Source organism: Lichenostomus cassidix, unplaced genomic scaffold (genome assembly GCF_008360975.1).
Source record: "Lichenostomus cassidix isolate B80296 unplaced genomic scaffold, HeHo_3.0 HiC_scaffold_33, whole genome shotgun sequence".
Lineage (NCBI taxonomy): Eukaryota > Metazoa > Chordata > Aves > Passeriformes > Meliphagidae > Lichenostomus > Lichenostomus cassidix.
Window position 1 is genome coordinate 4,263,343 of NW_028147632.1, and position 19,294 is coordinate 4,282,636.

Sequence of the window (19,294 nt, forward strand, 5' to 3'; positions counted from 1 at the left end):
GGGAAGCGCGGCTCGCTTCCGGCTCGCTCCCGGTGCGGCGGCGGTTCGTTGCCTTGGCAACCGGCGGGTTTTCGGTCCCTTTTTGTCCCTTTTTGTCCCTTTTTGTCCCTTTTGTGTCCCCAAGGTGTCCCCAGGGTGTCCCCGAGGCCATGCTGACGCTGCCGCCCGCGCTCACCGAGGAGGAGGAAGCGCTGCAGAAGCGATTCGCCAAGCTGAGGAAGAAGGTGAGGCGGGGAGGGGATTTGGGGGAAATTCGGGGGATTTTGGGGGAATTTGGGGACATTTCGGGGGTTTTGAGGGCCTGGCGATGCCGAGCGAGGTGGTGGGGAAGCGACGCGGAGGTTGCGCGGATCTGAGAGATTTGCGGAGAATAAACGGAATTTTCGGGTGATTTTGGGAGAATTTTGGGTGATTTTAGTGAATTTTGGGTGAATTTCGGGGGTTTTGCCTGTCTGGGGCTGCCGAACGAGGTTGTGGGAAAGCGACGTGAAGATTCCGTGGATCTGAGAGAGATTTGTGCAGAAAAAATGCAATTTTCGGGTGATTTTGGGTGATTTTGGGTCGCCTCAGGGCTGGGGGAGCGCCGGCGGTGCTGCGAGTGTTTGGGGATTTTTTGGGGTTTTTTTGGGTGACTTTTTGGTGATTTTTGGGGTGATTTTTGTGATTTTTGGGTGATTTTTTAGGGTTTTTTTGGGTGATTTTTTTTATTTTTGGGGGATTTTTGGAGTGGCTTTTGGAGTGATTTTTAGGGTGTTTTGGGTGATTTTCTTGGTGATTTTTGGGGTGATTTTTCGGGGGTTTTTCGGGTTTTTTTGGGTCACGGCGGAGCTCCCAACCCTCTCTTTCCCCCTTTTTTCTCTTTTTTCCCATTTTTTCCCATTTTCCCCATTTCCCCATTTCCCCATTTTTCCCCGTTTTTTCCCATTTTCCCCATTTTTCACAGAAAAAAGCTCTCCTGGCTCTGAAGAAGCAGCAAAGCTCTGCAGGCAGCAGCAGCCAGGGGGGAATCAAGAGATGTGAGTTTGGGGTCTTCGTGGGATTTTTGGGGTCTTTGTGGGGTTTTTGGGGTCTTTATGGGGTCTTTAGGATCTCTTTGGGGTCCCTTTGGGGTCTCTGGTGTCTCTCAGGACACCCCAAACCCTCCCCAGGATCCCCCAAAATCCCCCCAAACCCTCCAGTTCCCCAGTGCTCACTACTGGGGCCACCCGAGATCACCAAAACCACCAAAAAATGCCCCAAAATGACCAAAAAATGCCCCAAAACCACCTCGAATTGCCCCAAAACCATCAAAAATGCCCCAAAACCACCAAAAATGCCCCAAAACCACCTCGAATTGCCCCAAAACCCCTCCAGGACCCCCCAAATCCCCCCAAATCCCACCCCAAAACCCTCCAAACCTCCCCCAGCCCAGGACCCCAAACCCCACAGTGACCCCTGTGTCCCCTGCTGTCCCCACTGTCCCCCCTGTCCCCTGCTGTCCGCAGCCATGTCAGACCAGCCGGCAGTGGACACAGCCACGGCCACCGAGCAGGCCAAGCTGCTGGTCAAGTCAGGAGCCATCAGTGCCATCAAGGCCGAGAACAAGAACTCGGGATTCAAACGGTCACGGACCCTCGAGGGGAAACTCAAGGTGACACCCCAGGGGGGACAGCTGGGGACAGCCTGGGACAGTCTGGGGACAGTCTGGGGAGAGTCTGGGGACATTGAGAGACCTCTGGGGACACTCTGGGGGCATTCTGGGGATAGCCTGGGGACAGCCTGGGGACAGCCTGGGGAGAGTCTGGGGAGAGCTGGGGAGAGCCTGGGGACACTTGGGGACACACCTGGGGACACACCTGGGACACTTGGGGACAGCCTGGGGACAGCTGGGGACCTTGAGAGACCTCTGGGGACACTCTGCGGACATTTGGGGACACTCTGGGGACACTCTGACCCCCTTTGTCCCCCCAGGACCCCGAGAAAGGTCCCACGCCCACCTTCCAGCCCTTCCAGCGCAGCGTCTCGGCCGACGACGATTCCCAGGAGGTACAGAACCCCAAAATGGACCCAAAACACCCCAAAATGGACCCAAAACACCCCAAAAATGGGGTTTGGGACCCAAAAAACCCCCAAAATGGACCCAAAACACCCCAAAATGGACCCAAAACACCCCAAAAATGGGGTTTGGGACCCAAAAAACCCCAAAAATGGACCCAAAACACCCCAAAATGGACTCAAAAAAACCCAAAAATGGGATTTGGGACCCAAAAATGGACCCAAAAAACCCCAAAAATGGGATTTGGGACCCAAAAAATGGGTTTGGTGACCCCAAAGCATGGGATTTGGGGTTCTGTGAACCCAAAAAATGGGTTTGGGGTTCTGTGGGGTCAGAAAGACCCTTTGCCTTTTGTTTTGGGGGGTTGGGACCCCCTGATCCCCCTGATTGATCCCCTGATTGATGATTGATCTCCTTGATTGATGATTGATCTCCCTGATTGATCTCCTGATTGATGATTGATCTCCTTGATTGATTATTGTTCTCCTGATTGATTATTGATCTCCCTGATTGATTATTGATCTTCTGATTGATCTCCTGATTGATTATTGATCTCCTGATCTCCCTTTTCCAGTCACGTCGCCCGCAGAGGAAATCTCTGTATGAGAGGTGAGTGGATTTGGGATTTTTAGGGGATTTTTGAGGTTTGGGGATCGTTTGGGGGATTATTTAAGGGATTATTTCAGGGGTTATTTAGGGAATTGTTTAGGGGATTTTTTTGGGGATTATTTAAGGGATTTGGAGGATTATTTAGGGGATTATTTCAGGGGTTATTTCAGGGATTATTTCAGGGATTTGGAGGATGATTTGGGGATGATTTGTAGGATTTTTGGTGGGATTTTGGGCTCCCATAACCCCCATTTTCCCCCAGCTTTGTCAGCGCCTCAGACCGGCTGCGGGACGCCGAGGAGATTATTTAGGGGATTATTTAAGGGATTATTTTGGGGATTATTTCAGGGATTTGGAGGATGATTTTGGGGATAATTTGGGGTATTTTGGGCTCCCATAACCCCCGTTTCCCCCCCAGCTTTGTCAGCGCCTCAGACCGGCTGCGGGACGCCGAGGGGGGTCAGCGGGGAGAGACCCCCGAGAGAGGGGAGAGGAGGCTGGAGTGGGAGAGTGAGCTGGAGCCCGAGGAGCGGCGGGAGAGAGACGGAACCTTCCGGAGTATGGATGGAAATGGGATTTGGGACCCTAAAATGGGGATTTGGGATCCTAAAATGGGGTTTGGGACCCTAAAATGGGGTTTGGGATCCTAAAATTGAGCCTGAGGAGTGGCGGGAGAGAGACGGAACCTTCCGGAGTATGGATGGAAATGGGATTTGGGACCCTAAAATGGGGTTTGGGATCCTAAAATGGGAATTGGGACCCTAACAATGGGCTGTCCCCAACCCCATGGCTCTGTCCCTAACCCCATTCCTGTGTCCCCAGCTGTCCCCAATGTCCCCAGTGTCCCCAGTCAGGGTCAGACTGTCCCCAATGTCCCCAGTATCCCCAAACAGGGTCAGACTCGTTCCCGGAGCGCCGCCCACCCCGCAAGGGGAACACTCTGTACGTCCATGGCTCTGATCTCAGCCTGGCTCTGTCCCCATGGCAATGTCCCTAACTGTCCCCAATGTCCCCAGTCAGGGTCAGACTGTCCCCGAGTGTCCCTAACTGTCCCCAATCGGTGTCCCCAGGCAGGGTCAGACTCGTTCCCCAAGCGCCGCCCGCCCCGCAAGGGGAACACTCTCTACGTCCATGGCTCTGATCTCAGTCTGCCTCTGTCCCCAATGTCCCCAATGACTGTCCCCAATGTCCCCACTGTCCCCAACAGGGTCAGACTCGTTCCCGGAGCGCCGCCCGCCCCGCAAAGGGAACACTCTCTATGTCCATGGCTCTGATCTCAGCCCCGAGCTGCTCCGCTCTGCCTTCAGCCCCTTCGGCGCCATCATCGACCTCTCCATGGACACGCCCCGCAAGTGGGTGGAGCCTGATGTGGGCGGGGCCTAACATGATGGCACAGAGTGGGCGTGGCTAAATGGGGTGTGGCTGGTGGGCGGGGCTTGGTGTGACAAATGGCGTTGGGATTGTGGGAGGAGCTAAACTGGGTGGGTTCAGTGGTGGGTGGGGCTTGATGGGGGTGGAGTCTGGCATAGGCTAATGAGTTGTGGGAGGAGCTAAATGGGGTGTGGTCAGGTGGCAGGTGGGGCTTGATGTGGGTGGAGCTTGAGTGTGGGAGGAGCCAAATGTGGGTGGGGTCAGGCGGTGGGAGGGGCTTGAGGTGGGTGTGGTCACAGCTGGGGAGGTGGCATGGCTGTGAGGGGCGTGGCCAAGGCCTGTGGGTGTGTCCAGCCCTGCCCCACCCCCAATGTCCCTCTGTCCCCCAGCTGTGCCTTTGTCACCTTCGAGAAGATGGAGTCAGCTGACCAGGCCATGGCCGAGGTGGGCAGTTTGGGGATTTGGGGCAGTTTGTGGGATTTTGGGGCAGTTTGGGGATTTTGGGGCAGTCTGGGGGTCCTGGGGGGACTTGGTGGTGGTTTGGGGTTAGTTTTGGGTCACTCTGGGGCCAGCTTTGGGGTCCCAATGCTCTCCCCACCCTGCTGACCCCTCTCTGCCCCCAGCTGAACGGGTCAGTTGTCCAGGACGTTCAGCTCAAGGTCAGCATCGCCCGAAAGCAGCCAATGCTGGACGCAGCGACTGGAAAATCCCTCTGGGGGTCACTGGGTGAGTCTGGGGTCACTCAGGGGGTCACTGGGGTGTCCTGGCGGTGTCACTGACCCCTCCCTGCCCCCCAGCCGTGAAGAACAGCGCCAAGGGGTCACACAGGGACAAAAGGTCACAGGTGGTTTACAACGAGGACTTCTTCGGGGGACAATAAAGGACACGGCTGTGGTCACTGCTGGTCATTTATCGTCACTTGTGGTCATTGATTGGCTCCTGTGGTTATTTATTGTGGCTGGGGGGTGGAGTGGGGATACTCAGGGACACTCAGGGGACACTCAGGGGACATTCAGGGACACCCAGGGGATACCTGGGGACATTTGGGGTGGTGATGTCACAGGAGGAGGGTGTGTCCAGCTGTGTCCAGCTGTGTCCAGGGTATGTCCAGGTGTGTTCAGGATGTATCTGGGTGTGTCCAGCTGTGTCCAGGACATGTCCAGCTGTGTCCAGTGTCTGTCCAGGTGTGTGCAGTGTCTGTCCAGGTGTGTCCAGCCAGCTCTGGCCGTGTCCATCTCTGTCCATAGCATATCCAGGCCGTGTCCATCTGTCCGGCCGTGTCCCTCAGGGCAGGAAGCCCAAGTCCTCGTCGCTCAGCTTGTCCCTCAGCCAGGGCAGAACCTCGAAGAGGTTGATGTGGAAGTCGCGGGCGTAGGAAGGGTAGCGGCGATCGTGGTCAGCGCGGTCATTGTGGCGATCCGAGACCACGCCCCAGCTGACCACGCCCACCTGGGGGTCACACAGGGGTCACTGACCACACCCAGAACTGACCACACCCAGAACTGACCACGCCCAGAACTGACCACACCCACCCAGCTCAGGCCAACACCTGGGAGCACCAGTTTGTCCCAATCCCTCCCAGTGTCCCTAATGTCCATCCCACTCCATCCCAGTCCCATCCCAGTCCCTCCCAGTCCCCCCAGTATCCCTGCTGACCTGGAACTGTCGTTTCCCCCAGGTGACAATGACAGGACCTCCAGAGTCACCTGTGGGGGACAAACTTGGTCCATACTGGTCTGTACTGGTTTATACTGGTTTGTACTGGTCTGTACTGGTCCATACCGGTTTATACTGGTTTGTACTGGTCCATACCGGTCCGTACCTGGTATGGCGTTGGGATCCACCTGGGGCTCAGTGCCACCTGAGCAGAGGAACCTCGGGGTGACAACGTCATCCAGGGAGGTGACATTGGCGTAGGGAGGAGCGCGGAGAGCGTCAGCTTCACAGGGAGCGCGCTGGGGACACAGGGGACATTGGGGACATCAGGGACACTCGGGACAGAGAGGACATTGGGGACAGAGGAGATATTGGGGGTATTTGGGGACACAGGGGACACAGGGGACATCAGGGACATTGGGGACATTGGGGACACTGGGGGACATCGGGGACAGAGGAGACATTGGGGATATCGGGGGTATTGGGGATATTTGGGGACATCAGGGACATTGGAAATATTGGGGACAGAGAAGACACTGGGGACATTGGGGATATTAGGGATATCAGAGGACACTGGGGGGACACAGTGTCAGCATGGACAGATGGACACGGGGTGTCACCCAGGGCTGTCCCCTGTCACCCAGCTGTCCCCTCCCTGTCCCCACCTGGTCGCCCAGCTTCAGCAGGACTCTCTGCCGTCTCAGCACTGAGCGTCGCTTGGTCAGGAAGAACGCCTCGACGTTCTTGGGGGGCAACAGCAGCCGCCCTGGGGGGACAGGGGGACACTGAGGGTCACCAGGGGTCACTAGGGGTCACCAAAGGTCACTGAGGGTCACCAGGGGGGTCACAGGAGGTGGTTTTTGGAGTGATTTTGGGGTCTCAGGGGTGATTTTGGGGGTTTTGGGGGTAATTTTGAGTGTTGTTTTGGGTGATTTTGGGGGTTTTTGGGGGGATTTTGGGGATTTTGGGGGTGATTTTGAGTGTTTTTTGGGTGATTTGAGGGGTTTTTGGGGTGATTTTGGGGGTTTTTGGGGTCTCACGGTGGTCCTGGCAGGAACTCTTCTCCGGCAGCCTCAGAGCTCTCGATGCTCCTTCAGTGCAGGGAATGCAGATGGGGCTGGGGAGGGGAAAGGGGGTTAGAACCCCAAAAACAGCCCCAAACCACCCCGAAAACACTGCAAAATCACCCCAAAACCACACCGAAAAAAACCCCAAAACCACCCCAAAAAAACCCCCAAAGAAAACCCAAAAGAAACCCCCAAAAAACCAAAAACACCCAAAAATTCCCAAAACCCTTAAAACCGTCCCAAAAAAATCCTAAAAAAACCCAAGAAAAACCACAAAAAACCCACAAAACCCTCTCCAAACCACCCCAAAAAAACCCCCAAAAATTCCAAAAACACTCTAATAAAACCCCAAAATTCCCCCAAAATCCCCCAAAAGTCTCACCGCTGGGTGGAGGAGAACTTCACTGCTTTGTCCAGCTGCACCAAAGCGACATCAAAATCGTAAAATTCGGGAACATTTCGGGATTTGTGAGCCTCGAGTTTAAAGCCAGGGTGCAGGAAGAGCTCCGAGACACCCCGGTGCTCCCCGCCTGGGGGGACACAGTTTGGGGGGTTAGAAATATCCAAAAAAAACTGAAAACCCCCAAAAAACCCTGAAAAAAAACCCTGAAAAAACCCCTGAAAAAACTACAAAAAAAACCCTAAAAAAGCCCAAAACACACCAAAAACATCCCCAAAACCCCCTAAAAAAACCCAAAAAGCCCCCCCAAAGAAACCTAAAAAATCCCCAAAACACCCCAAAAGAATCCCAAACCCTGCAGTGTCCCCAAATGTCCCCAGCTGACCGATGTCCACTCTCAGCCACTCCGGCTGGTCAGTGGTGGTGAAGCAATGAGCTGCGGTGAGGATGAAGTATGGAGAGACCAGCGAGCCTTGGCAGCTCTCCTTGCCCTTCTCGGGGCGCTGGGGGGGAAATTAGGGGAAAATTGGGGTCAGGAGGGTGAAAACATGGGGATTGACCCAAAAAACCCCAAAAACCACCCCAAAAAACCCCAAAAACCACCCCAAAAAAACCTAAAAACACCCCAAAAAACCCCAAAAACACCCCAAAAACCACCCCAAAAAACCCAAAAATCCCCCAAAAACCACCCCAAAAAACCCCAAAAACCACCCCAAAAAATCCCAAAAACCACCCCAAAAAACCCCAAAAACCACCCCAAAAAATCCCAAAAACCACCCCAAAAAACCCCCAAAAAAACCCCAAAAAACCCCAAAAACCACCCCAAAAATCCCCCAAAAAACCCCGGAGTATGGAAACACCAGGGACCCTTGGCAGCTCTCCTTGCCCTTCTCGGGGCACTGGGGAAAAATTCGGGGGAAAAATGGGGAAATTTGGGGTCAGAACACCTGGATTGAGCAAAAAAATCCCAAAAACCCCAAGAAAAGCCCTAAAAATCCCAAAAATCCCCCAATCTCACCGTCACTGTCACCGAAGCCTCCCAGGGGTTTTTCTCTCGATCTTCGTCCTTCAGGAACTCCTGGCTGACCCCACAGAGCTCCAGCGTGGAGCTCTCATCTGCATTTGGGATTTTGGGGTGATTTGGGGGTTTTTGGGGCGATTTTGGGATGGGTTTTGCTGGTTTGGGGAGTTTTTGGGGTGATTTTTGGAGTGGTTTTATGGGTGGTTTTGGGTTTTTGGGGAGATTTGGGGTTTTAGGGGTGATTTGGGGTGGTTTTTAGGGGTTTTTTTGTTTGTTTTTTGGTTGGTTTCGGGGTGGGTTTTGGGGTGGTTTTAAAAGGTTTTTGGGATTTTTGGGGGTGGTTTTGGGGTTTTTTTTGGGATGTGTTAGAGGTTTTTCTGGTAGTTTTTGGGGTGATTTTGGGGTGTTTTTTGGTGTTTTTCAGGAGTTTGGGGGCAGTTTTTGGGTTTCCAGGGCAGTTTTTGGGGTTTTCAGGGTGGTTTTTTGGGGTGTCTTTTCAGTTTTGAGTGGGGTTTTGGGGTTTTTTTGGGTGTTTTTGGGGTTTTTAGGTACCGATCATGCGGCTGAACACTTCCTCCAGGTCGTCGAAGTTCTTGAGGATGAAAACATGTTCCTCCCCAGGTTTGTGAGAAGCCAAATCGTTCAGGGTTTGGATGTGAGCGTCGTCGCTCAGGCCGAAGGTGTAAACATCTGGGATGGGAAAATGGGGTCAGGGGACCCCAAAACACCAAAACACACCCAAAAATCCCAAAAAAACACCCCGAAATACCCCAAAAACCACCCTGAAATACCCCAAAATAATAAAAAATAACCCCAAAGTCACCCAGGGGGAAGGTGTGAATATCTGGGGAGGGAAAATGGGGTCAGAGGACCTGAAATATCCCAAAAATACACCAAAAACCCAAAAAACCATTCTGAAATACCCCAAAACACAAAAATACCCCCAAAAACCACCCCAAAACACCCGAAACCATAAAAATCCTCCCCAAAATACCCTAAAACACCCCAAATGCCCCCAAACTCACCTCGAATTCCCCAATTTCCCCCTCAAATCCTCCCTAAATCCCCCCAAATCCCAAAATTCCTCCCCAAAATCCCCCAATATTCCTCCCCAAACACCCCAAAATACCCCAAACTCCCCAAAAATCCCCAAAATCCCCAAACCCACCCAGGAAATCCTCCCTGTCCTGCCGCGGGTCTCTCCCGATGCTCAGCAACTCCCGGATTTGCTGCATGACAGGAACTGGAGATCCTCCCATGTTGGCCCGGCCTGGAAATCGGGGATTTTGGGGAATTTTGGGGATTTGGGGTGATTTGGGTGGTTTTGGGGTGATTTGGGGGTGGTTTGGGTGTGTTTCTGGAGGTGATTTTGGGGTTTTTTGGGGTGATTTTGGAGATGTTTTTGAAGTGTTTTTGGGGTATTTTTACGGTGGCTTTGAGGCAATTTTTGGGGTGATTTTGGGATGATTTTGATGTGATTTCAGGGCAGTTTTTAGGGTATTTTTCGGGTTATTTTTGGGACGTTTTTGGGGTATTTTTGGGATGTTTTTGGAGCAGGTTTTGGGGTATTTTTGGGATGTTTTTGGGGCAATTTTGGGGTATTTTTGGGATGTTTTCGGGGTGTTTTCGGGGTGTTTTTGGGGTCCCACCATCGGTCATGATGACGATGACGTGCCGAGTGCTGTTGGTCACCGGGGGAGGTTGCAGCCCCTGCATCTCCTCTGCTCTCTCCTGCTGCACCAGAAGTTCATAAACAGCCCGGAGAGCTCCGGCCAGGTTGGTGCCAGGGGCTTGGGAGTGAGCTGGGGGGGCAGAGAGGTCAAGAAAACCCAAGAAAACCCCAAAAACCACCCCAGAAACCACCCCGGAATCACCCAAATCCCATAAACCCCACAGAAATCCTATAGAAATCCTATAGAAACCAACAGAGCTCCGGCCAGGTTGGTTCCAGGGGCTTGGGAGTTAGCTGGGGGGGCAGAGGGGTCAAGAAAACCCAAAAAACCCAAAAAAAATCACCCCAAAAACCACCCCGGAGTCCCCCAAATCCTATAAACCCTTCAGAAATCCTACAAAAACCCCACAGAACCCACAGAAACCCCACAGAAACCACAGAAATCCTACAGAACCCCCAAATCCCAAAAAACCCCAAATCTCACCTTCCGCAGGTAATTCTGCAATTTTCTGCTTCACCGAAGCTGCATCAGCAGCTTCAGGCTCTGTAGGGCTGAGAACGACTTTGGCCCTGGAGCCGAAAGTCACGATCCCATAACGGGGTTTGGCCCCATAGCTGGCGATCTGTGGGGTTTGGGGTGAGAAAGGGTTTTGAGGGTTTTTCAGGCATGTTTTTGGGGTTTTCAGGGTGGATTTTTGGGGTTTTTGGGGTTTCTAAGGCCGTTTTTTGGGTTTTCAGGGTGGATTTTTGGGGTTTTTGGGGTCTCCACCTTCTCCACGAGCTCCCCCAGGGCTCTCCTGGCGCTCTGGAAATCCTTTTTGGTCACACTCCGCGAGGCGTCGAGCACCAGAAACACGTTGAGAGCTCCACCCGACTCCAGCCGGATCCTCCTCTTCAGGGTGGCGTCTGGGGGGGTTTGGGGACCCCTGAGACCCCCGGGAACCCCAAAACTGACCCCTGAGACCCCCTGGGACCCTCAGGGACACCCAGGAAAGCCCCCAGACCCATAGGAACCCATAGAGACCTACAGGGACTCTCAGAGCCCCTCGATTTGGGTCTGGGGGGCTTGAGACCCCCGAGACACCCCCAAAGCTCTCCAGACCCGCCCAGGAACCCCCAAAGCCCCCCAGGACACCCCAAAATCCCCCCAGGACACCCCAAAATCCCCCCAGGACCCCCCAAATCCCACCATGGGTCACGTTGGCCTCAGAAATCTCCACGGTTTGGGTCAAAGACGCCAAGAAAGCCTCAGCGACATCCTCGGGGGAGTCGAAGGAATTTGGGTCTGGGGGCGACATTGGGGGGTGGGAAACACGAGGTTAATGCCAGGACCCTCCTGGGATCCCAAAAACCCACTTGGGATCCCAAAAAAGCAAAAAAAAACCCCAAAAAACAAAAAAAAAAATCCCCAAAACTCAGCGACAACCTCAGGGGAGTCGAAGGAATTTGGGTCTGGGGGCGACACAGGGGGTGGGAAACACACGGGGTTAGTGTTGGGACCCTCCTGGGATCCCCAAATTCCCCCGGGACCCCAAAACCCCCCAAAAAACCAGCAAAACCCCACTCAGAACCCCCTTGGAACTCCTCCAAACCCACCCAGGACCCTCCAAACTCCCCCCAAATCCCTCCAAATCTCCCCAAAATTCCCCCAAACTCCCCCAAAACCTCCCCAAAACCCTCCAGGATCCACCCAGGACCCCCTAAACCCACCCAGGACCCTCTAAACCTCCCCAAATCCCCCAAAACCCACCCAGAAGCCCCCAAACCCTCCCCAAATCTCCTCAAAATTCCCACAAAAACCCCTCAAAACCCACCCAAAACCCCCCAAATTTCCCCAAAATCCCCCAAATCTCTCACCCCTGCACCGGGGGTTGCTCCCGCTCCACGCTCCCCCCTCCAGGCATCGCCGCTCGGCTGACCCCACGAGCTGCAGCCCCGGGCGGCAGCGGAACCGAACCACTCCTTCCACCGAGAACCGCGATCGAGAACCTTCTATGGAAGCCCCCGGGGGCACGGCGGGGGCGGGGCAGGCGCCGGCTGGCGGGGAAAGGGTTAAAGAGGGGAAAAACCACAAAAAATCCCGAAAACATCGCAAAAAATATAGCGAAAAATCAAAAAATTCACACGAAAAATACCCCAAAATGAACCGAAATCACCCCAAAATCAACCCAAAACTCACCCGTGGAGCCCCATGGGTTAAAGAGGGGGAAATCCCAAAAAGCCCCAAAAATCCAAAAAAATATAGCGAAAATACACCGAAAGTGTACCGAAAATACACCGAAATGCACCGAAATGCACCGAAATGCACCGAAATACACCCAAATTACACCCAAATGCACCAGAGTACACCGAAACCCCCCAACCACCCCCAAAATCATCCCAAACCCACCCAAACTCACCGAATGACCCCAAAAAACACCCCAAAAACCTCCAAAACCACCGGAACCTCCCCGAAAAGCACCAAAAACCCGCAGCAGAACTCCGTCAGTCTAAACCCACTCCTAAAAAACCCCAAAATCACTCCAAATTCCCAAAAATCCCCAGAATCTCCCCAAAAATCTTACATCCATCGTCGCACACCGGGTCGGGTCCCTCCCAGCGCCCCCCAAAGACCCCCAAAAACCACCCCAAAAACCACCTAAAAAACCTTCATAAAACCACCTAAAACCCCTCCCAAAATAACGGAAAAAACCCGGAAAAATTCCCAAAAAATAAAAAAAAAATCGCGAAAATCCCCCAACTCACATCCATCGTCGCAGACTGGGTCGGGTCCCTCCCAGCGCCCCCCAAAGACCCCCAAACCACCCCAAAAACCACCTAAAAACCTCCATAAAACAAAATAAAACCCTTAAAAATTCCGGGAAGAAAACCGGAAAAATTCCCCAAAAATCCAAAAAAATTCCCAAAAGTCCCCCAACTCACATCCATCGTCGCAGACCGGGTCGGGACCCTCCCAGCGCCCCACGAAAAAACCCAAGGACCCCCCAAAAACACCTAAAAACCTCCATAAAACAAAATAAAACCCTTAAAAAAACCGGAAAAAACCCGGAAAAATTCCCAAAAAATCCCAAAAAATTCCCGAAACTCCCCCAACTCACATCCATCATCGCAGACCGGGTCGGGACCCTCCCAGCGCCCCCAGCCCCCTAAAAACCTCCCAAAAATCACCAAAAAAATCGGAAAAATTCACAAAAAATTCCCAAAAAAATTTTAAAAAAATTCCCAAAAAATTCCCAAAAATCCCCCAACTCACATCCATCATCGCAGACCGGATCAGGACCCTCCCAGCGCCCCCCGTTGCCGCAGCGGCGCTCCGGAGCCCCCCGCAGCACGAATCCCCCCTCGCAGCCGTACTGCAGCACGGAGCCGGGAGGGTGGAACTTGGCCCGAGGGTAAAACCAGCCGTTCTCGAACTCCACGGGCGCGGGGCAGGACACGCCTGGGGGACACAAAATTGGGGTGAGAATCCTAAAAAATAAATTCCGATCTTCCCCCCAAAAAATCCGGTTAAAATCCGCCTAAAAACACCCCAAAAATCGGGTAAAAAACGCCGAAAAATTGAAAAAAACCACCAAAAGAGCCCCGAAAAAATCCCAAAAAACACCTCAAAACTTCCAGGAAATCTTCCCAAAAAGAAACACTCAAAAAAACTGAAAAAAATTCCAAAAAAAAACCCCCGAAAAAAACCCAAAAAACCCGGTTTTAGATTCTCGCCCCCCGAGGGTAAAACCAGCCGTGCTCGAACTCCACGGGCGCGGGGCAGGACACGCCTGGGGACACAAATTTGGGGTGAGAATCCTAAAAAATAAATTCCGACCCTCCCCCAAAAAATCCGGAAAAAATCCGGTTAAAATCCGCCAAAAAACGCCAAAAAAATCTGGCAAAAAAACCCGAAAATTGAAAAAAAAAACCACCAAAGGAACCCCGAAAAAAAACCCCAAAACATCCCAAAAAATTCCCACAACCGCCGGGAAATCTTCCCAAAAGAAACGCTCAAAAAACTCTCCAAACCCCCCCAAAACCCTCCCAAAAAACCCCAAAAATACCCAAAAGAAACCCCAAAATAACCCCGAGAGACCTTCAAAAAACCCCAATCTCCTCACAAAACCCCCTCAAAAAATCCGCCAAAAAACTCCCCAAAACCACCAAAATCCACCAAAAAACCACCAAAAACGCCTCTAAAATCTCCCCAAAACCCCTCGGGGATTTTCGGGGTTTTTTAGGGTTTTTTAGGGTTTTTTTTTTTTTGGTGTTTTTTGGGTTTCTCTCACTGACCGCGAGCTGAGCGCAGCAGGAGGAGGAAGAGGAGAATCCTGAGGGCAACTGCGGCCATGGCTGAGTGTCCGAGTGTCCAGCTGTCCAGCTGTCCGAATGTCCAGCTGTCCGAATGTCCAGCGAGGTCACCAACCCTCCCCTCCCCCCTCGCGCTGTCCGGGAAATCACAGGGATGAGACGGTGAAGGGCAGTGACCGAGTGGACAGTGAGTGGACACTGAGTGGACATCGAGGGGACACTGAGGGGCCCCGCGGGGGGACAGAAAATGCCCAAAATGTCCCCAAAAACACCCGAAATGTCCCCAAAAATGTCCGAAATATCCCGAAAAATGAACCTGAGGGGTTCAAAAATTGCAGCAATGTCACCAGAAATGCCCAAAATGTCCCCAAAACCACCCGAAATGTCCCCAAAAATGCCGAAAATTGCTGTATTGTCACCAAAAATGGCCAAAGTGTCCCCAAAACCACCTGGAATTAAAAAAAAAAAAAAAAAAGCATTAAATACTTTTAATGTCCCCAGAACACCTGAAATGTCCCCAAAATGCCTCAAATGTCCCCAAAAATTACCTGAGGGAATGAAAAGGTCCCGAAAATCACCTGAAAACTCCCGAAAATTGCAGCTGGGGAGCAGAAAATGACTTTGCTGTCACCAAAAATTATCAAATGTCCCCAAAACCACCCGAAATTGCCCGAAAAATGCAAAAAAGTTGCAAGAAATAGCAAAAATTTGCTTCGAAGTCACAAAAAACGCACCTGGGAGACAAATACAAAATGTAATCCAAAGAAACGCCCGGGAGGCACAAAAAAAGAGATCTTTAATCAACAAAAAACTCCCCAGGGAACAAAAAAAGTGTTTAATGTCCTGAAAAACACCTCGGGGGAATCTGGGATTTTAAAAATTATTTTGGGGTGATTTTTGTCCGATTTTGGGAGAGATTTTGAGGCGAATTTTGGGTGATTTTTAAGGTGATTTTAAGGTGATTTCCCGACAATTTCAGAGTGGTTTTTTGAGCGATTTTGCGCCGATTTTGGGAGTGATTTTTGGGTGATTTTGAGGTGATTTTTGGGTGATTTTTTGTGCCACTTTGGGGTGATTTAAAAGCTATTTTTGGGGTGATTTTAAGGTGATTTTAGGTGGTTTCCCTACAATTTTGAGTCGATTTTGTGGTGATTTTTATCTTTTATTTTGGGTGATTTTGGGGTGAATTTGGGTGATTTTGAGGCGATTTTTGGGTGATTTCCCCACAACTTTGAAGATATTTTTTGCCGATTTTCGAGTGATTTTTGCCCGATTTTGGCAGTGATTTTGAGGCCATTTCGGGGTGATTTCGGGGCGATCTTCGCTCCCCTCCGGGATGCTCTTTGTCCAATTTCCGACCCGATTTGACTCAATTTAACCAATTTTTTCCAAATTCTCCATTTCCCGCCATTTCGCCATTTTGGTCACCATGGCAACAACACGGCGACGGCGCTGGGCGGTGACGTCAGACACGCGGCGCTCCCGGCATGACTCGCGGTGGCGGGGGGGGTCCGCGGCCTAGTCCGCCTGCATCCCACAATGCCCCGCGGTGGCGGAGGTCGGGGGTCCGCCTGCATCCCACAATGCCCCGCGCGCGCCCCCTCCCTCCATCCCTTCCCGCTCTCCCTGCTCCCCCAGGCCCGGCGCTGCCCGCGGCTGAGGCGGTAATGGCGGCGGGGGCGACCGGCGGGGCGGGGAGGGCTGCCGGGGGGGCGGGAGGGCTACCGGGAGCGGGGGGAGGGCAAGGGGGAGGCCCAGGGCTCGGCGGGACCAATGGGGGGGCGCGGGGGGGGCGGGAAAGGCGGGGGGGGCCGCGGTGACGTCACGGCGCGGCCTTGTCTTCCCCTCCCCCCCGTGATGTTCCAACCTCCCCTCCCCCCCCGCAGGTGCAGCCACGTGACTACCGGAGCGCCGAGCCAACCCCCCCAGTGCTTCCAGTAAGAGGCGCCGGTGACCCCCAGTGACCCCCAGTGACCACCAGTGACCACCAGTGATCGTCCACTGATCCCCCCGGTGCTCCCAGTAACCTCTGCTCTCCTTCCCAGTAACTCCCAGTTACCCCCAGTGACCACCACTGACCCTCCCCGTGCCTCCAGTTCTTCTTCCCGTCGCTCCCAGTCCCTCCAACCCCGCCTTGCCACCTCTCCCAGTCCCTCCCAGTCCCTCCCAGTCCCACATTGCTGCTCCCAGTTCTTCCCAGCGCCCCCCAACCCCTGTAACCCCACTCCCAGTGCCCCCCAGTCCCTCCCAGTCCCCATATTCCCACTCCCAGTCCCTCCCAGTCTTCCCAGTCCCTCTAACTCCTATCCCAGTGCTCCCCAGTCCCTCCCAGTCCCTCTAACTCCTCTCCCAGTCCCTGTACCTCCCCTCCCAGTCCCTCCCAGTCCCTCTAACCTCACTCCCAGTGCCCCCCAGTCCCTCCCAGTCCCTCTAACTCCCCTCCCAGTCCCCCCAGTCCCTCCCGCCATGTCCTCCTGCGCCGAGGTTCTCCGTTTCCAGCTCCCTGGCCACGAGGCGGCCGCGCTGCGCTCCATGACGCGGCTGCGCGCCGAGGAGCGCTTCTGCGACGTCACCATCGTGGCTCGCAGCCTGCGCTTCCGCGGCCACCGCGTCATCCTGGCCGCCTGCTCGCCGTTCCTGCGCGACCAGTTCCTGCTGAACCCGGCGGCCGAGCTGCGCGTCTCGCTGGCCCACAGCGCCAGGGTGCTGGCCGACCTGCTGCTCTCCTGCTACACCGGCGCGCTGGAGTTCGCCGGCAGGGATCTGGTGAACTACCTGACGGCGGCGAGTTACCTGCAGATGGAGCACGTGGTGGAGAGGTGCCGCGGGGCTCTGGCCAGGTTCATCCAGGCCCCGCCCGCCGCCCCTGCCCAGCCGCCCAAGCCCGAGGAGGAGGAGGATGAGGAGGATGAGGAAGATGCGGCGCCCGATGTGTGTATAGTGAAGGTGGAGCCGGCGGCCACGCCCAGGAGGAGGAGGGGGAGCAGGGCCTGGCCGGCGGTGGAAGCGGCCGGAGCGGCCGGAGCAGCGCAGGGAGGGCCGGCGGTGACCGCTGGGGTGGTCAGTCAGGAGGCGCAGTGTCCACCGCAGCTCGGGGTGGTCAAGGCCTGCTACAGCCTGGCCGAGGACGCTGAGGGCGAAGGGTTGGTCATCTTCCCCGGCAGTGGCGGCGGCGGCGGTGTCGGCGTCACCGAGGAGCCGGCGGGCAGTGCCACCTCCGTCACCACCTCGGGGACGTCGGGAGCGGCCGGAGGCCCCGCGGTGACCGCTCCGTCGCCGTCCTCCCGCTGCGGGAAGTGCGGCGAGGCGTTCCAGGGCGTGGAGAAGCTGGTGTTCCACATGCGCGCGCAGCACTTCGTGTTCATGTGCCCGCGCTGCGGCAAGCAGTTCAACCACAGCAGCAACCTGAATCGCCACATGAACGTCCACCGCGGGGTCAAGTCGCACGGCTGCGGCGTCTGCGGCAAGAGCTTCACCCAGAAGTCCACCCTGCACGACCACCTGAACCTGCACAGCGGCGCCAGGCCGTACCGCTGCTCGTATTGCGACGTCCGGTTCGCCCACAAACCGGCGATTCGGCGACACCTCAAGGAGCAGCACGGCAAAACCACGGCGCAGAACGTTCTGGAAGCCGGCGGGGCCGAGGGGGGCGTGCTGCTGCGCTGACCCCCCGCGGGGGAGGGCCTGGCGGGGCCGAGGGGTGACCCCCGGGGTGGGGGGGTGAGCCCCGAGGAGCCGGGTCCTCTCCCGGGTGAGGAGGGGGCGAGGGGGGCGGGGAGTGACCCCAGAGTGGTGGAGAATGACCCCAAAATAGCGGGGAGTGACCCCTGGAGTGATGAGAAATGTCCCCAGAAAAACGGGGAGTGACCTCTGGAGTGATGAGAAATGTCCCCAGAAAAACGGGGAGTGACCTCTGGAGTGATGAGAAATGACCCCAAAGCGATGGGCAGTGACCCCTAAAGTGATGGACAGTGACCCCAGAGAAGTGGGGAGTGACCCTAAAGTGATGGACAGTGACCCCAAGGTGATGGGAGTGACCCCTGGACATCTGAATCCTTCTTGAAGTGACCCCAGAATAATGGGAAATGACCGCTGGACAGCTGAATCCTCCCTGGAGTGATGGACAGTGACCCCAAAGTGATATGGAATGACCCCAAAATAATGGGGAGTGACCCCTGGACAGCTGAGAACCCCCAGAGGGATGGGGAGTGACCACAAAGGTGTGGAAAGTGACCCCAAAATGATGAGAAATGACCCCAAAGTGATTGCAAATGGCCCCTGGACAGCTGAATCCTTGAAGTGATGGGCAGTGACCCCAAAATGATGGAAAACGACCCCAAAATGATGGGGAGTGACCCTGGGCAGCTGAATCCTCCCCAGAGTGACAAAGAGTGACCCCAAAATGATGGGGAAATGACCCTAAAGCAATGGGAAATAACCCTGTAATGATGGAGAACAACCCCAAAATGAAGGGGACCCCCCCGGATACCTGGGGAGGGATTTTGGGGGTCCAGGTCTAAAATCCAGGTGGGAAAAACCTTCCCGGAATGGAAAACAGTAATTTTCCTTTCTTGAAAATGATCACAATTTGGAAACTGCTGTGATTTGAAGCAAAATCACAGAAAAAAAAGTTTTGTTTTCAACCAGAGTATGAACTTAAATAGTTTGACCCCAAATACAGGGGGGCAAATCTGCACCCCCAAAATCTGCACCCCCACGGTGGGTTTGGGGGTCTCAGGCCCTCGCTGGACAGTGGGGTGACCCCCTGGACAATGGGGTGGACAAAGGGGGGGTCACCCCGGATTTTAGGGACCGTAGGTTTTAGGGACCCCCTTAGGTTGTAGCGATTTTGGGGGGGAATTGAGGGTTTTGGGGTCTCTGTAGTGCGTGGGGGAGGGGAGGGAAGGCTTTTTGGGGGAGGGGGTGGGGTAGAGTGGGGGAGGGGCACCCCAAATTTTTTTGGGTGGGTTTTGGGGAAGGGGGGGTGAGTAGGGGGTAGAAAGGAGAGCACGGGGATCCCACGGGGAATTTGGGGAGGGGTCCCGGCACACCCAAAACCCTTTTTTTGGGGGGGGAATTCCTCCCCCGGCGCAGTTTTTGAATGTTTTTTTGTAATAAATGAATTTTTTAAAAAGCGGTAAAAGCTGATGGGGAGTTTTATTCATCCCTG

The 19,294-nt window shown here is 54.3% G+C and overlaps 3 protein-coding genes across 11 annotated transcripts in view; 2 read left to right on the forward strand and 1 right to left on the reverse strand.

Annotated features, from left to right (window-relative positions):
• ZBTB12 (zinc finger and BTB domain containing 12) overlaps window positions 1-19,019 on the forward strand; it is a 67,574-nt gene extending 48,555 nt beyond the window's left edge. Inside the window, exons 1-3 of one of the 7 annotated variants that reach the window (XM_085047264.1) lie at window positions 15,613-15,788; window positions 16,011-16,445; window positions 16,580-19,019. In XM_085047264.1, coding sequence (XP_084903390.1) covers window positions 16,591-17,790 — 1,200 coding nt within the window. In that variant the 5' untranslated portion in view covers window positions 15,613-15,788; window positions 16,011-16,445; window positions 16,580-16,590 and the 3' untranslated portion in view covers window positions 17,791-19,019. Of the gene's footprint in view, window positions 1-15,612; window positions 15,789-16,010 lie in introns of those variants that run through there. The other 6 variants (XR_014848641.1, XR_014848642.1, XR_014848640.1 and 3 more) reach the window with 6 other exon arrangements.
• Window positions 25-4,943, forward strand: NELFE (negative elongation factor complex member E). The gene is made up of 10 exons (XM_085047274.1): window positions 25-224; window positions 944-1,016; window positions 1,485-1,630; window positions 1,951-2,025; window positions 2,610-2,644; window positions 3,063-3,202; window positions 3,852-3,996; window positions 4,405-4,459; window positions 4,639-4,741; window positions 4,813-4,943. The coding sequence occupies exons 1-10, from the start codon at window positions 150-152 to the stop codon at window positions 4,893-4,895; spliced, it is 930 nt and encodes a 309-aa protein (XP_084903400.1). The 5' UTR covers window positions 25-149; the 3' UTR covers window positions 4,896-4,943.
• On the reverse strand, window positions 4,921-14,242 carry CFB (complement factor B). Of its 3 annotated transcripts, none has more exons than XR_014848634.1 (18): window positions 14,107-14,242; window positions 13,085-13,270; window positions 11,689-11,868; window positions 11,021-11,116; window positions 10,601-10,737; window positions 10,316-10,454; window positions 9,809-9,961; window positions 9,328-9,429; window positions 8,712-8,849; window positions 8,157-8,254; window positions 7,524-7,641; window positions 7,121-7,268; window positions 6,712-6,788; window positions 6,337-6,437; window positions 5,838-5,970; window positions 5,672-5,721; window positions 5,221-5,464; window positions 4,921-5,126 (listed from the first exon to the last, which is right to left on the reverse strand). XR_014848634.1 is itself a non-coding variant. In XM_085047220.1 (18 exons), the coding sequence occupies exons 1-18, from the start codon at window positions 14,162-14,164 to the stop codon at window positions 5,300-5,302; spliced, it is 2,079 nt and encodes a 692-aa protein (XP_084903346.1). In that variant the 5' UTR covers window positions 14,165-14,242; the 3' UTR covers window positions 4,921-5,299. The 3 variants fall into 3 exon arrangements, 2 of the variants coding, with proteins under 2 accessions (XP_084903346.1, XP_084903345.1); XM_085047220.1 differs by adding an exon at window positions 12,577-12,600 and having other exon boundaries at window positions 4,921-5,464; window positions 13,109-13,270; XM_085047219.1 differs by having other exon boundaries at window positions 4,921-5,464.
• Window positions 19,020-19,294: the final 275 nt, after the last annotated feature.

Excerpts from the sequence above, each read along its gene's own strand:
- CFB (XM_085047220.1), bottom strand. The coding sequence starts at position 14,164 with ATGGCCGCAGTTGCCCTCAGGATTCTCCTCTTCCTCCTCCTGCTGCGC. Across the intron at positions 13,271-14,106 it reads CCTGCTGCGCTCAGCTCGCG|GCGTGTCCTGCCCCGCGCCC; the intron begins GTCAGTGAGAGA and ends TGTGTCCCCCAG. Across the intron at positions 11,869-12,576 it reads CCCAGTCTGCGACGATGGAT|CCGGCGCCTGCCCCGCCCCC; the intron begins GTGAGTTGGGGG and ends TTTCCCCGCCAG.
- NELFE (XM_085047274.1), top strand. The coding sequence starts at position 150 with ATGCTGACGCTGCCGCCCGCGCTCACCGAGGAGGAGGAAGCGCTGCAG. Across the intron at positions 1,017-1,484 it reads CCAGGGGGGAATCAAGAGAT|CCATGTCAGACCAGCCGGCA; the intron begins GTGAGTTTGGGG and ends TGCTGTCCGCAG. Across the intron at positions 4,742-4,812 it reads ATCCCTCTGGGGGTCACTGG|CCGTGAAGAACAGCGCCAAG; the intron begins GTGAGTCTGGGG and ends CCTGCCCCCCAG.